At 36.1% G+C, this 15,842-nt stretch overlaps 1 protein-coding gene across 5 annotated transcripts in view; it reads right to left on the bottom strand.

Annotated features, from left to right (window-relative positions):
- Positions 1-2,469: 2,469 nt before the first annotated feature.
- GABRA6 (gamma-aminobutyric acid type A receptor subunit alpha6) overlaps positions 2,470-15,842 on the bottom strand; it is a 68,314-nt gene continuing 54,941 nt past the window's right edge. For all 5 annotated transcript variants that reach the window (XM_043989226.1, XM_043989225.1, XM_043989228.1 and 2 more), the window contains one exon: positions 2,470-3,519. In XM_043989226.1, the coding sequence (XP_043845161.1) occupies positions 3,211-3,519 (309 nt within the window). In that variant the 3' untranslated portion in view covers positions 2,470-3,210. The remainder of the gene's footprint in view (positions 3,520-15,842) is intronic.

Raw genomic sequence — 15,842 nt, 5'->3', positions numbered from 1 at the left:
TACGTGCTTATATGTTTAGTTATGTCAAACCTTTATATATCTTGGATATAAGGTCCTTATTAGAAATTTAATGTGATGATTTTTTCCTAGTGATTTCCTTCTCAAAAAATTGTACATTTTATCTTTTAAGATCATTTGTATTGGTTTGGGATATGACAAAATTTTTAAAAAATAGTTTTGTAGTCCATTGTTAAACTTTTGTCCATAACTTTTAAACACTATTTATTGGTCCGTAGTCTTGTTTCACTTCTTTATGCATCCCTGTGTTGGCTATCAGAGTAGTTAGATGATTTAGTGGAGAGAGTGCTGGGTTTGAGGTCAGGAAGATCTGAATTCATATCCAGTCTCAGACATTTACCATCTATTGACCTTGGGCAAATCCCTTAGTTTCTGTTTGCTTGGAGGCAGCTAGGTGACTCAGTGGGTAGAGTGCTGACCTGATGCTAGGAAGACAAGTTCAAGTCCAGCCTCAGATATCCACTAGCTTCATGACCCTGGGAAAATCACTTAACCTCTATTGCCTTAATCTACTGGAGAAGAAAATGGCAAATTATTTCAGTATACTTGACAAGAAACCTCTGTGGACAGTAACACAGGGTCCATAGGGTCACAAAGAGTCAGAACTGACTTAACAACAACTACAACCTTAGGTATCAGTACAATGTTTCCTTTTTAACAAAGTTGGTAGAATGTCTTTATTCTCCATTTTTCTAAACAATTTAGAGTTACTTTTTTGAATGTTTGATAGAAAGCATTCAGATGTTGAGCTTGATGGGCCTGTGACTTTTCCCCCCTTTGGGAGTTCATTCATTGTTATATCCCTCAAATTAAGTTATTTATACTTCTCTGTTATTATATAAGTTAGTTATACTTCTCTGTATTTTTCCACAGATCTGTGTAATTAATATCTTGATGAAATCCATTTCATTTGATATTGACAAATTGATACTTGATAAATTGTTAAAAATTAGTTTGTAAGTTTTCTTTATTTCCTCTTCATCTATCATGATTCTTCCTTTTTCACTTTTCATTTTCATAATTTTTCTTCTCTTATCAAATTAACTAAAATTTACCTATTTTATTATTTAAAATATCTGGTTCTACTAATTTAAAAGGTTTTTTGCCAACTTTATTGAACTTTTTTGATTTTTAGAATTTCTATTTTTGTGTTTAGTTGCTTTGTAAAAGCTTCTTTTCTTTCCTTCTTCCAGTTTATCTTTTTTTTTTTTTTAGCTTAAATGCTTAAATCATTGGTCTCATATTTCTCTCCTTTTAAATGAAAATTTTTAGGACATAAATTATCCCCAAAACACTGCCTTGATGTCTTTTATTTTATTTTATTTTGGTGAGGCAGTTGGGGTTAAGTGACTTGCTCAGGGTCACACAGCTAGTAAGTGTCAAGTGTCTGAGGCTGGATTTGAACTCAGGTCCTCCTGAATTCAGGGCTGGTGCTTTATCCAGTGTGCCACCTAACTGCCCTGATGTCTTTTACATTTTAGTATAATGTCTTATTGTTGTTATTTTCTTTGTTTAAATTATCTATTACTTCTTTGAATTGTTTTTTTACTCTTCCCCATTTTTCGAGACATTCTTGTATAACTGAATCATTTCTTTGATGTTCCTTTATTGATTATAATTTTGTTTATTTTAATTCCATAAGGATATATTTAATATGATTTTCTGAATTTCACAAGTACTTAATGTCTTAGTACACATAAATTTTTGTAAATGTGCCATGTGACCTGAGTAATTCGTACACTCTCTATCATTCACATTCATTAGTTTCCATGATTCTAATTTATCTAACTTTTCTAAATTTCTATGCAAATCTTTAACTTTTTGTTTATGTATTTCTTGATAAATGTGGATTATTATTATTTGTTAACTTCACTGGAGAATCACATGTAACTAGCAATGTGAGACCAAGATCTGTAGAAGTCTGAGTACTACAGAGTTCATTAGCTTAGAACTGAATTTATTTATTATCTGAATTTAGCAGAAAACCATAGAAGACTGTCAGAGCTATAGAGGCCCATCCGTTTTAAACACACACACACACACACAAACACACACAGGAAACTGAGACTTGGAGAGTGAATTGCCAAAGGTCACAATTAGTTAGTCCTTCCTAATCACTGGTGAAATGATTTCTCAAACAATTATGTTGCTTAGATTGTTTATCAACACCAAATAAAAGTGAAATACCTCCTGGTTCACCATTTAGTTCTTTCAATACCCCCACAATGCCAACCTAAGCAGTGATCCATGTCAGTCTGTAAACTTGTGGCCTGAATCTGGCTCTTTTAAGGGGATAGGGGATCAATAGCAGGTGCTTAATAAATGCATAGTTTGAACTTCCTTACATTAGGGATGACTATTTAATACTTTTACTAGAAGTGTAACAAGGTCAGGGTTGCTTTATTTGGGCATTTTTGAAAACAAGAAGAAGATAAAAAGGAGACATTTATATATAAAATATAAGCTTTTAATTATTTCATTCCAATCCCTACCACCTCAATAATTGTAGGGCACAGTGTAAAACACATTTACTTAAGGACAATTTAATAGTATACAGCTGCATCTTTTTTTTGAATAGCGCTTAAGCTATGTACATATGCATACATATTTTATATCAAATGAATAATTCATAAATATACAAATACCATACTTTATAGAGGTAAAAGAGCACAGCAAGGTTAAAAAAAATAATGGTCAGGCTGAATGCTGATTTCACAATGCAAGTGAAAGCCATTCTTAGCCAATATAAAAAGTCACCTCCATGCTGATCTTCACCTATTGATAAATATTTAGGGTATATTTATAATTTTGTTCTTCAGAAGATTGGTCAAAATTAGTGCCTTTTAAGGCAACCTTTGGAGGTATTAGCATTTCCATGCATTTTATTTTCTGATTAGCTGGGAAAATTAATCATCAATGATTGACACAAAAAAATTCCTTTAAATCTCTTATATCTACAATTAAGTATCATTACAATCTTTTAGAAAATAGCATTTCTTCCAGAAAGGTTATTTTTTACATCCTTCAGATTTTGCTAGGAATATTATTTAGTATATTATTACATTATGCTATACAAACTATGCTTCCTTATTTAATAGAATTTTAAAAGCCTGAGTCCCTATGCTATGTTCAATATAAATTATAGATACACTAAATATAGATACTATCTGTACAGGTTATTTGGTCTGAAAACTATTCAATACTACTACTCACTTCCATAGTGTCTTTAGAAAGGTAAACAATCCAATATACCAAGTTGAATCCAGCAAATGCCACAGGAAAGAGAATTCTGGAATACTGATCTATTTTACTTGTGCCACCAATGGCCGGTGGTGGTGGTGGTGGTGGTGGTGGTGGTGGTGGTGGCAGGGATGGTGGCATATTTGGCATCAACTGTGAGTTAGGTGCTCTGGTGAGAACTTTCTTCACCTCAGGTGACTGAAGTTTTGTCAGGATCAGAGAGTTTACTCGCTTCTTCAGAGTATAATTGGAATCAGGATGCTGTGGAAAGCACTCAGTGATTAGTGACATACTTTTCAATACTGGTGACAATCCATTAATTCCGTAGTCATTTCTGAAGTCCTTTCTGTATATTTTCAAGGCAACATTCATGGGGCTATGCTAAGATCTTCACTGTGATAAGCAAAACAATTTAAGCAACTCATTACAAAAAATATTCCTTCTTTACTGCCCTAGAAAACCATTGACTTTGGGGGCAACTAAGTGGCACAGTAGATACTTCTTTCTAGTGACTTTCTATCATGTCAGTTTAGGATGATTCAAATCTTTGACCTATTCTCCTATTTGGTAAGTCCATGAGTGGACTGCTATTCCTATTTCAATTCACTATCTGGATTGTTCTACCTCCCCACCAACTGTCTTGACCCACTAACACTCACTTTCTTGAGGACCCAGCTTCCCTTTCCTCCTTTCAAGTTCCCCTTTTTGTTTTATCTTCCCCATTACAATATTAGTGCCAGGAAGGACTACCTCATTTTCTTATTTCTCTATCCTCAGTACTCATCATATAGTAACTATTTAACAAATTACTCATCATCTATCTATCACAGATTCAATGAAACTACAAATATTTATTAAGCCCTCTGATGTGGAAAGAGTAGGTCCAATGAATTAGTAAGTACTAATAAGTTGGTGGCTGATTCCAGATGATTCTGGGAACTTTGAGATTTTAATACTTTTGCCACTTAGTTCTGTATGTAGCTCCTTGGGACTAGGGAACATCAAGATGATATGACTGTATGAAAAGTTAGGTCTAAAACAGCTTCCTAATTTTAGTTTTTTGGCGTTTTCTTTTAAGGTGAAATAAGTTTTGCCTCACTTCTTCCATGTTTTGATGTCAGACAGCAAAATTCAGAATCCCCAACAATATTAATCTATGAGAATGACTATTTTATTTGATGCAAGAATAACTTGGGACCCCTTGTAATTTGTTCTCATTCTCTTAGGCAAATCTTGTCAGTAAAAGCAAAATGAACAAGTATTGTCAACTTCAAGTAAAATAAATAATAAAACCTTTCCTAAGCTTACTCATCACAGTAATGGGGTTCTCTAATCAGACCCTTTCTTTTGTGTCCATGATAACATCCTAGAACCATCTCCTTAAAGAGGACACATCTCTATAATCTATAAAAGTATAGATTTAGGCTAGAAAGAATGTAAGAAGCCAACTACTCCAACACTTTTAAGAAGAGAAAATTAAGTCCAAAAAAGTGTAGTGATTTGACTAATGTCAAAAAGGAATTAAATGACAAAGTCACGATTAGAAGCCATATTGATTCATTCTAAATTCAGTTTTCTTTCTATTATACCACATTTTCTCAAAGCCATCTTCTGTCAGAAGAATCTGACAGAAAATGGCTGTGATCACAGAGGTTCCTGGAAAGATGACTATCCTTCAAACAGGAATAGAGTCTGAACAAATGAACAAATATATAAGAAATTGAATTTAAAAGAATTAGAGAATGTTCTACATTATTTTCAGGTCATCTCTTAACCATATCATAATGCAAAAAGTACTCATATCCACTCTGATAAAGGAAACTAAACAGGAGAGAGGTAAATAACCACAAAGCAAAACACTTTTAAGCAGATTTTAAGCCTATTTTTATAAGAGAATGATATTTTCTGAGTAAGGGAACAAAGTTTGGGCCACTCTCCCTCTTCTGGTGCTAATCACCATGAGATCATGAGTATTGCCCTCCCTCTAAACTATACTTAAGTCCAGACTGCTTTGATTCTCTTGCCTATATGACCATTAAATTCAGGCTTTCTTCCTTTTCTCCTACCTATAGGAGCTGAAATTGCTAAGCACAAATTGAGTCTTCATCATTTATTTCAGAGCTTCTCTTCTATTTAGTGTATTTGCTACTGAAATACATTCCTTCACACTAAGGTCAAGCATTGATACTATCATAAAATACATGAATGATCTGATTTCATTCTATCTTTCCTCATCTCTTCTCTCTCTCTCTCTCTCTCTCTCTCTCTCTCTCTCTCTCTCTCTCTCTCTCTCTCTCTCTCTCTCTCTCTGCCTGTCTTTAAAAAATAGAGACACCAAGTTTCCATGCCTTCTAATAACTCCATCAGCTGCACTGATATTAAGTGCTTCCAGAAATTCATTGTCTTAAACTAATTATAAACCAACACTCCCACACGGTCTTTCCTTTATGTCCATTTCCCTTAACAAATGTGACTCAAGATGGATGGGGGTCATTTACATAGAGTACTCTTCCATCCCCCATATACTTGAGTCAAAAATCCCCAAAAGAACAAAAACTTTGTCCATTTCCTGCATAATATAGACTGAACTCTTTATATTGGCATTCAAGGCTTTGAACAATTTAGCTTCATCATATCGGCTTTATCCCCCAATCCCTCCTAAATATATGTACCTATGTTCCCATCAAACAGCAAGCATAATCCAGCAACATATATTTTGAGTGAGAGTACCCCTTTGGCCCTTTAAATGTCCTTGTACTTTGATAAGAAAGACCTATTATAAATCTTTCCCATATATTTCTGTTTCTTTATTTTGGCATTGAAAAAAATTTTTCTTTTATCTCCTGACCTTAAATAGTTCATTCAGCATTTTATTCCTAAATAACTAAATGCCAGAACAATTTTAGAAAACTACTTTGCTAATCCTGCCATTTCACAGATGAAGGAACCAAGCTCTTGAAAATTTAAATGACTTGCCTTGGCTGAACCCTGCTCTCCTGTTGCCCAGTCTGGGTTACTCCCCAAGACACCCAATTCTTTACTTGCTTTGTGATAAAGTTAAATGTTAGAGGGTTTTTTCCCTACTATGAGCAACTTGGGCTAACAATGTGATTCTGTATGTTTTGGGCATCTTCCCATCCATGCTGTGAGAATCTCTGTGGTATTCTTGTCATTTATTGCCCATTTCTCAGCACGTCACTTGAGGCTGGGTTTACCTTACAGCAGGTCTCCCTCATAACACATGTTATGCATTTTCCTTACTTTCATAAAATAGACTTATTTAGACATTGGCAGCAGAATTGCCACTTTGCTGCCCTATGGGGTATGTTTCTCACATGGACAGACCCCATGTGACTCTGGCCAGAAACCCAGCAGCTACCGGATAAGTTGGGCACCTCCCTGAGCATTGGTTGGTCTACAGTAGCAGAAGGACCTGCAGATTCCATGACATTTGACTACAAGTAACAACAACTGTTATAATTTTTCTCTCTGGACTTTCTTCCTCCTGAAGTCTCATTCAATTTACTAAAGAGATTTGGCTGCAATTATAAACATAGGCTTTGGTGTGAAAGATGAGATTCTCTTTTCAGGGAAATAACAGGCTCTCTGTGGGTGAGTTTCTGTTCAAAGTATTCTAGTGCATTTTCCCATAACCATTTCCTAAAGTGGTGGCTCCTTTTAGTTATTCTGTGCCTCAGTTGGTGAGTCAAATCATCTCCTTCACAATGTTCCAGAATGAACTGACTCATACCACAAAGTCTAGACTTTGAAGTTATCTTCACACATCCTAAAGTATGTCTTGTAGATCTCCTGTTTAATCAGCAATATGTGGACATGTTCTTTCAACCAGTGAATTAAAGAATTAAAGTGGCTTAAACTCAATTACTATTTCATTCTACCTTTGTATTCCAGCCCTTAGCACAGTACGTGGCACATAGAAAATACTTAATAAATGATTGATTGATTGATTTAAGACACATATGTTATAGTTGGAAGAGCCTTCAAGAAATAAGAACAAGGGCAAAACTATAAACAGTGGTATTGTCTCTTTGACATGTTGACATTTGGGCTTCTGATAGGAGAAGAAAGAGAATATTTCTTGATGGGAAATTGATAAAATCAGCTTGAGAAGATTCATGGTCTTTCAGATAAAATATTGAGGAGAAAAACATTTTTTTCACAGCATCTTATAGAGAACTGCCCCTAAGATGAATGTACTGAAAGGAATCAAGGAAAACTAATGACATTAGTCATGATGGCTACAGAGTATGGTGGTTCATCACCTCATTTACATGTAACTATTTTTAGAGTTTTAAAGATTATGAGTAAAAACTTTAAAACAAACCAAAAAAACAACCTTTTGGAACAATGGGAAAATTGTACAAGAATTACTGATATCATACCTAACATAAAGGTATAATTGTTGACTTTTCACACCATAAGTGAAAGATAGGTGGTTCAGAGAAGCTGTAGGGAAAATGTACATAAAAGCAGAAATGATGAAATGGAAAGCTGATAGGGACTAAGTCATCTGAGAAAGTTCCTGAAGGCTGATGGTCTCTGTAGCTCCTGAGAGCTCATTGGAAGAGATCTGGACTCTATCTTTTTGGGAAAAGATATCTACTGCATTCAGGAGGACCTGAGTTTAAATCCAGGCTGAGACACTTGAAACTAGCTGTGTGATTCTGGGCAAGTCACTTAACACTCATTGCCCTGCCAAAAAAAGAAAGAAAGAAAGAAAGAAAGAAAGAAAGAAAGAAAGAAAGAAAGAAAGAAAGAAAGAAAGAAAGAAAGAAAGAAAAAGGAAGAAAGAAAGAAAGAAAGAAAGAAAGAAAGAAAGAAAGAAAGAAAGAAAGAAAGAAAGAAAGAAAGAAAGAAAGAAAGAAAGAAAGAAAGAAAAAAGAAAGGAAAAAAATCTGGATTTACTTATGTCAAGTACCATCTATAGACTGAGAGAGATGAAAACCCTCAGGAATGCCTATTCTGCTTTTACTACTATCTTTTCTTGTTGGAAAGAATAAAACATAGGAGAAAAGATAGGCTTTACATTTGTTTTGCTATGGGAAGAGGCTTAGATTTTCAGTGAGACAACTGGAAAAAGCAGAATGCCTTGCTATTTGCATATCTAAGGAGCTTAGCAGTTGTGTACTTTAAAGGAATTCATGGTAACTGAAAAAGCATAACTCTTTTTCTGCACACTACCAAGGGTGACTGTGCTAAAGAGTCTGTCATCACTTCAGTGACTGAATGTAGCCAAAAAAAAAAAATAGCAGCTTTTATCAGCATGAGTTTTGAGAACCATAGGAGCAGAAAGAAGAGAAAAAGTTTTATCTAACAGGTATTGGGTGTTGAACACTAGTCTCTATAGAGAGCAAGGTTTTGAAGCCTTCCTTTCAGCATTATGAATTGACCTAAGCTAATAAATTTCCCTACTTATGTTGCCCTGTCAAGTTTCTGCATGTATGCCTACTCTCTCCCATGCACATTGTGTGCATTGGTGAGATAATGTGATAAAACATTATATATAGGTGGATTGTTATATTTTGATGATTCCTGTTTTTATCTCCTATTAAGCAAATATGAATTTTCCTGTTTCTATCTTCCTATTGAGTGTGTGCTAAGATTATTCCTGCCTTTGTCTCATCTATAAATACATGTTTTATGTTTAAAAGTCAGTGATATCATAGTAAATGAGAAGCATACCAATGGGGTCTGTGGGTGATTAGTAATAGGACACAATGATGAGTAGTAGGAATGATTATGATACACACTGTTAAGGGCTAAAATTCTAGCTAGTCTGTCTAAAATATCCAATGAATGGTCACCAATAAATTATAAGCTTTAGCAAGAATTAGACTTTTAAGCATTTATTAAGGAGAATAAGAATTTGGTAAAGAGAGAGAGAAAGGCCTAGATTCCTATCTATTAAAGGGAGAGCACATTTCTAGCTCCACTCTCCACCAGAGTCCAAAGGAAAGCCAGAGACAGAGCGCTAGTCTCTTCCTTCTTCCTCCCCCTACCCAACATCACTTCCTGATGCCAAAGAAAAGACTCCTGTTCTTGCCCTCAAAGACCTTCACTTCATGGGCAGAACTCTTCTACAGTAAGTCTCCAGCAGGTGGCGTCATTCCAATCATTACAACACACACACACACACACACACACACACACACACACACACACACACACCAATGTTGCCCCTAGTACTCTGAGAGCAAGTTCTCATTGTAGGTTCATGGTCCATCACCTAACCCACAGGTGTAAGGGCAAGTTGGGGGTAATTGAGACAGCAAGAGAGAGATGTCATGTGAAGTTCCATATTGGTGGACTAAACTTCCAGAATGGGTGCGTTTGATCCTATACTCAGGATATATGAGGAAAAATACCAAAAACTAAAGCTCTCTAAAAGTAAAATGGAGCAACATGGGAGGTATTAAGATCCCCTTAATTGTAGGTATTCAGTCAAATACTCTTATAAAATATGCTATAAAGGGAAGAATATGACTCAAAGGTAATGGTGGGGGCGGTAAGTGATTATGTTTATCTTTGATATGTATTTTAGTGTTGTTTTTAAATTCCTTTGTGAAAATGAATTGATGTTAAGTGGTTCTAGTTACTGGTTCCCCAATAATTGGACAAAATACAATTTGGGCCTTGAGACTGTAACGATTGGAATAACGCCACCTGCTGGATACTTACTGTAGAGGAGTTCTGCCCATGAAGGGAAGGTCTTTGAGGGCAAGACCAGGAGTCAGGAAGTGACGCGGGCTAGTGGGAGGAGGAAGGAAGAGACTGGCGCTGACTCTGGCCCTCTTTCCTCTGGACTCTGGCGGAGAAGGGAGCTAGAAATGCGCTCTCCCTTTAATAGATAGGAATCTAGACCTTTCTCTCTCTCTTTACCAAATTCTTATTCTCCTTAATAAATGCTTAAAAGTCTAACTCTTGCTAAAGCTTATAATTTATTGGCGACCACTCATTAAATATTTTAGACAGACTAGCTAGAATTTTAACCCTTAACAGAAAGGAGATAGTAAAAGCTAATAAAGCAAAACAGTTCATATAAAGTCTCTGAGTTCTCTTGTCTTCTTGAAGTGGTAAGATGTCATCAGGAGGAAACTGGATTCTGGTCTGGAAAACTGGATTCTGGACTCTCTTTGCTCTTTAACAGTTGCTATCTTTAGGGTTTTTTTTTTTTTTTTTTTTTTTTTTTTTTTTTTATACACCATCTGGAACATGTATTCTCTGCAGAGGCCCTCCCTTTGCAAGACTAATGTCAAAGCGTCGGTTCATGAGGACAAAAAAAAAAAATCGCCCCTCTGGACAAAACTTTCCTCTCTTCCTTTTCTATATTGTCGTTCACATATTATTAGTTAGCAATAGTTATTATATTCTTTTTACTGTTCCGTCAAGGAAACATTTTGTTTCTTGAGGAACAACAGGGGGGACTGTAACGATTGGAATAACGCCACCTGCTGGATACTTACTGTAGAGGAGTTCTGCCCATGAAGGGAAGGTCTTTGAGGGCAAGACCAGGAGTCAGGAAGTGACGCGGGCTAGTGGGAGGAGGAAGGAAGAGACTGGCGCTGACTCTGGCCCTCTTTCCTCTGGACTCTGGCGGAGAAGGGAGCTAGAAATGCGCTCTCCCTTTAATAGATAGGAATCTAGACCTTTCTCTCTCTCTTTACCAAATTCTTATTCTCCTTAATAAATGCTTAAAAGTCTAACTCTTGCTAAAGCTTATAATTTATTGGCGACCACTCATTAAATATTTTAGACAGACTAGCTAGAATTTTAACCCTTAACAAGACAATGGCATTCAATAGAGATTTCCCATCTCTGACCCCTCAGATTGAGAGAGTGGCATCAGAGGATAAATATTAAGTACATAAGTATATTCATTTATACTTTATAGTACTTTTCAATTGGAGCTATTTTTTTAAACATACAAAATTTAGTTCACCTTTTAAAAAGCCAATGATTTTTATATTTCTCAGAAACCTTATGCCTGTAAATTTTGAATGCTCTCTTAGCACTGGAAGTTGTGCACACCAAATAAATAAATAAATAAATTCTCCAAAATTGGTATGTCTTAATAGACAGGAATGTCCAGTTATTGTTATGGGAGTTACACATTCAGCTGTCCTTACAGTCAGGTGACCTACTGCTTTGAACAAAGATCAAAGGAAATATTACATTATTAGGAGACAGTGACTATGATAACCATATCTACAATCCATCCTTTTGATCAAGGTACAAGTTTTGAAAAATAGAAATTGATCTATGCAAAGATATTGATCTATTTATCACTATTTCTTAGCCAAGTTTAACCAATGAAAAAGATTCACTACAATAAAGATGCAGAAAGAGCTTAGAAACCATCTTAGTTAGAAAATATTCTATCTCCTTGCCAAATAGAGAAACAAGTTGATACAGACCCTCATGAACTAATGTACAAAAGATTCCCGAGTATAATTACAAAAAAAAAAAGTTAACAGGTCACCCTCACAAGATATCAAAAAGCAGTTGAGGGGAATATAAGCATTTAGATTACTTCACATAAGGTCCAGCTAAACCAGATCATTCTAGGAGCATTAGAAAGAAAAGAAAACTCATAAAATTAAAATGAAATGTAAAGCAAAGAAACATAACTCTTCTAGGAGTTCTTTTGGTGGTATATTCTCATTAACAATACTTTTTAAATCATCACATTTAGCTTCTTTTATCAATTTATTACATTATTTACTATGTGAGGAAGTGAGAGGGACATTCATATATATATATATATATATATATATATATATATATATCAATTGGAGACTCCTGGGGTGGAGCCAAGGTGGCAGTGAGCTATCAAACTCATGACACAGTCACTCCAAAAAATATACAAATAATGCCATAGGACCATGCCTGGAACAGTAAAACCCACAGAAGAATGAGCTGAAATCATCTTCTAACAATGAACAGCTTGGAAGGTCAGAAGGAGGGAGCTGCTGTGCTGATACAGGAGTCAGGCCCAACCCCACAGTCACCCTGACACAGATCCAGTCCCAGGAAGGTCTCACCAGAGAAGGAAAAGCCAAGAGCCTCTGAATCAGCTGAAGTGTCTGTGTTAACTGGAACTAAACTCACAGTCTGGTGAGAGGCCTAAGACCTTGGCAGTGGGGAGACTACATGGGTCTATGCTGGTGTTGAGGCAGAATGTGGGGTTTTCACCCCTGCTGGGAACCAGGAGGTAGGCTTGAGGAGCAGTGGCCCAGGTGAGGGAAGGAAACAGGCTCTTCAGAGCTGACAGCCACAACACAATAAGCTGGTTGATTAGCAAGTTGGTCTGGGGTCATCTACAGACCAGGGAACAGGCAAGGCAAGTGAAGAACCTGATCCTCCTTAAGTCATACAACCTGGGATTTCTGAAGCTTGGGACACTGCAGCTTAGAAACAGTGCCCCACTTTAAGGAGTTAAACATCAAGTAAAAGAAAGGCAAGATAAGCCAACAGAGAAAGGTCAGGACCATAGAAAGTTTCTTCAGTGACAAGGAAGATTGAGGTGCACCCTCAGAGGAAGATGTCAATGTCACGGCCCCTATATCTAAAGCTTCCAAGAAAAATATTAATTAGTCTCAGGCCATAGAAGCACGCAAAAAAGACTTTGAAGATAAAGTTACAGAGGTAGAGGAAAAAATGGAAAGAGAAATGAGGGTGATGCAGGAAAGACATGAGAAAAAAGTCAACATCTTGAAAAGCCAAATGGAAAAGTTCTCAGATGAAAATAATTTCCTAAGAATTAGAATTGAACAAATTGAAGGTAGTGAATTTATGAGAAACCAAGACATGATAAAGCAAATTCAAATGAATTAAAAATAGAGGGCAATGTGAAATATCTTGTTGGAAAAACTGCTGACCTGGAAAATAGGTCCAGGAGAGATAATTTAAAAATTATTGGTCTATCTGAAAACCATGATCAAGGAAAGAGCTTAGAAATTATCTTCCAAATTATTCTCAGGGAAAATTGCCCTGATATTCTAGAAGCAGAAGATAAAATAGAAATTGAAACAATCCACTGATGACCTCCAGAAAGAGATCCCCAAAGGAAAACTAGGAATATTATAGCCAAATTTCAGAGCACTCAGGTCAAGGAGAAAATAATGCAAGCTGCCAAAAAGAAAGGATAGCACAAGATCTTGCAGCTTCTACATTAAAGGACCAGAGGGCATGGAATATGATATTCCAAGGGGCAAAGGAATTGGGATTACAAGCAAGAATCACCTACCCAGCAAAATTGATCATAATCTTTCAGAGGAAAAAATGGTACTTTAATGAAATGAAAAGACCTGAACTGAATGGCAAATTTGACTTTCAAATACAAGACCCTAGAGAACCATAAGAAATTGGAGTTGGGGGACATACCTGGGGTCATGCAGTGGGTCTTGTGTCTGAGACCGGGTTTTGACTGGGATCTCCCTGGGTGGATGCTTTGTCCACTGTGTCACCTAGCTGCCCCATGATGACATCTTTAGGGTTAAATTGAGGGGTGAGGGGAATGCACTGGGGGTGGGGGAAGGGCAGAGGTGAAATCCTACCTGAAAGAAACAGGAAAAGGCTTATGGAGTCTGGGAGGAGATGGGAGAGGAACAGAGCAGTAAATGAATTTTACACTCAACAGAAAAGGCTCAGACCTTAAACTCAACAGAATTGCCTCAAGGAGGGATTAACATACACACCCAACTGGGTGGAGTAATCTATTTAATCTGGGCAGTAAATATGTCAATGGAATAGAATGCAAGTAAGATCCTTAAGGAAAGGGATTATAATTATTTTTCTCTTTGCATGCCCAGTAGCAAGTGTTTTAAACCAAATAAGACACTAATAAATGTTGAAATTGTAGAAAATGAGGCCAGAGCCAAGATGGCAGAGAGAAGCCAGGAAGTTTCCTGAGCACTCCCAAATTTTCCTGGGAAACATCATTAAATCAAGCTTCTAAATGGAATCTGGGGCTATAGAACCTACACAAAAATGAAATTAAACAATCTTCTGTCTTAAAATAATTTAAAACAACTTCAGGAAAGGTCTGTCTCACCTGGGTAAAAGGGGAGCAAAGCACAGCACAGGAGGTGTCTGGCAAGTCAGCAGAAGGCTCTTAACCACAGCACAGATCAACTGCTGTGAAGCTCAGTCTTAGCTTAAAAGGCTAATGCATTGTAGGCTCCCTAAGAATAGAGCTCAACTGTAAAAGTCAAAAAATAGGCTAACATATAAGAAACAAAAAAGAATCCTCACCATAGAAAACTACTATGGTGACAGGGAAGACCAAAACAAAATTGAGAAGAGGAAAACACCAGGAAAATATCTACATGCAAAGCCTCAAAGGGGAAGATGAATTGGTCTGAAAACCAAAATGCCTTCTAGGAAGAGCTCAAAAAGGATTTGAAAAATCAAATAAGTAGAAGAAAAATGGGAAAATAAATAAAACATATGCAAGAGAGAGTCAATAGCTTGGAAAAAAGAACAAAAATTGGCTGAGGAAAAGAATTCCTTAAAAAAAATAGAATTGGCCAAATAGAAAAGGAGGTACAAAAGGTGACTGAAGAAATTAATTCCTTAAAAATTATCATTGGGCAGATGAAAGCTAATGACTCTATGAGACATCAGGAATCAATCAGAGTTAATAGAATGTAAAAATGGGGAGGGGGGGAGTGAAATACCTCATTGGGAAAAAAAAATGACCTGGAAAATAGATCCAGGAGAGAAAATTTTTAAAGAATTTGATTACTTGAAAGTTTCAATTTTGAAAAGAGCTTGGACAACATATTTCAGGAAATTGTCAAGGAGAACTACACTGATATCCTAGAACCAGAGAGTAAAATAGCCATTAAAAGAATTCACCAATCACTTGCTGAAAAAAAAATTGCTAAAATGAAAACTCTAAGGAATATATTGGCCAAATTTCAGACTTATCAGATGAAGGAGAAAATACTGCAAGCAGCCAGAAACAACTTAAATATGAAGGAGCCACAGTCAGGACTACACAGGACCTAGCACCTTCAATCTCAAAGGATTGGGGGCTTGGAATATGATATTCTGGAAGTCAAAGGAATTTTGTTCAACTACTTTGCAAAACTGAGCATAATCTTTCAGAGTAAAAGATGGACATTAAATGAAACTGGGAATTTCCAACCTTTCCTGATGAAAAGACCAGAGCTGAAGAGAAAATTCAATCAGCAAATGCAAGACTCAAGCATAAAAAGGTAAAATAGGGAAAAAAAAAACATATTATTTGATAAGTTTAAATTGTTTACATTCCTACATGAGAAGAAGATTTCTATTAGGGCAGATAGAAGCATAGACAGAAGGTGTGGGTCTAAGTTGATTTTGATGTGATGATATATAAAAAAAACAATTAAAGGATTAAAAAAAGACTAATAGGAGAAAAGGAAAGGGGAGAAAGAATGGAGTAAATTACATCGAAGGAAGAGGTGCAAAAGATTTATTAAAGTAGAGGAAAAGAAGTAGATGAGTACTGTTAGAACCTTACTCTCATTAGATTTGGTTCAAAGTAAAAATAACATACATGGGGCATCTATGTGGCA

The sequence above is a fragment of the Dromiciops gliroides genome, chromosome 2, assembly GCF_019393635.1.
Source record: "Dromiciops gliroides isolate mDroGli1 chromosome 2, mDroGli1.pri, whole genome shotgun sequence".
NCBI classification, from domain to species: domain Eukaryota; kingdom Metazoa; phylum Chordata; class Mammalia; order Microbiotheria; family Microbiotheriidae; genus Dromiciops; species Dromiciops gliroides.
Note: the sequence above shows the minus strand (reverse complement) of the source record. Positions and strands in the feature narration are given on the sequence as shown.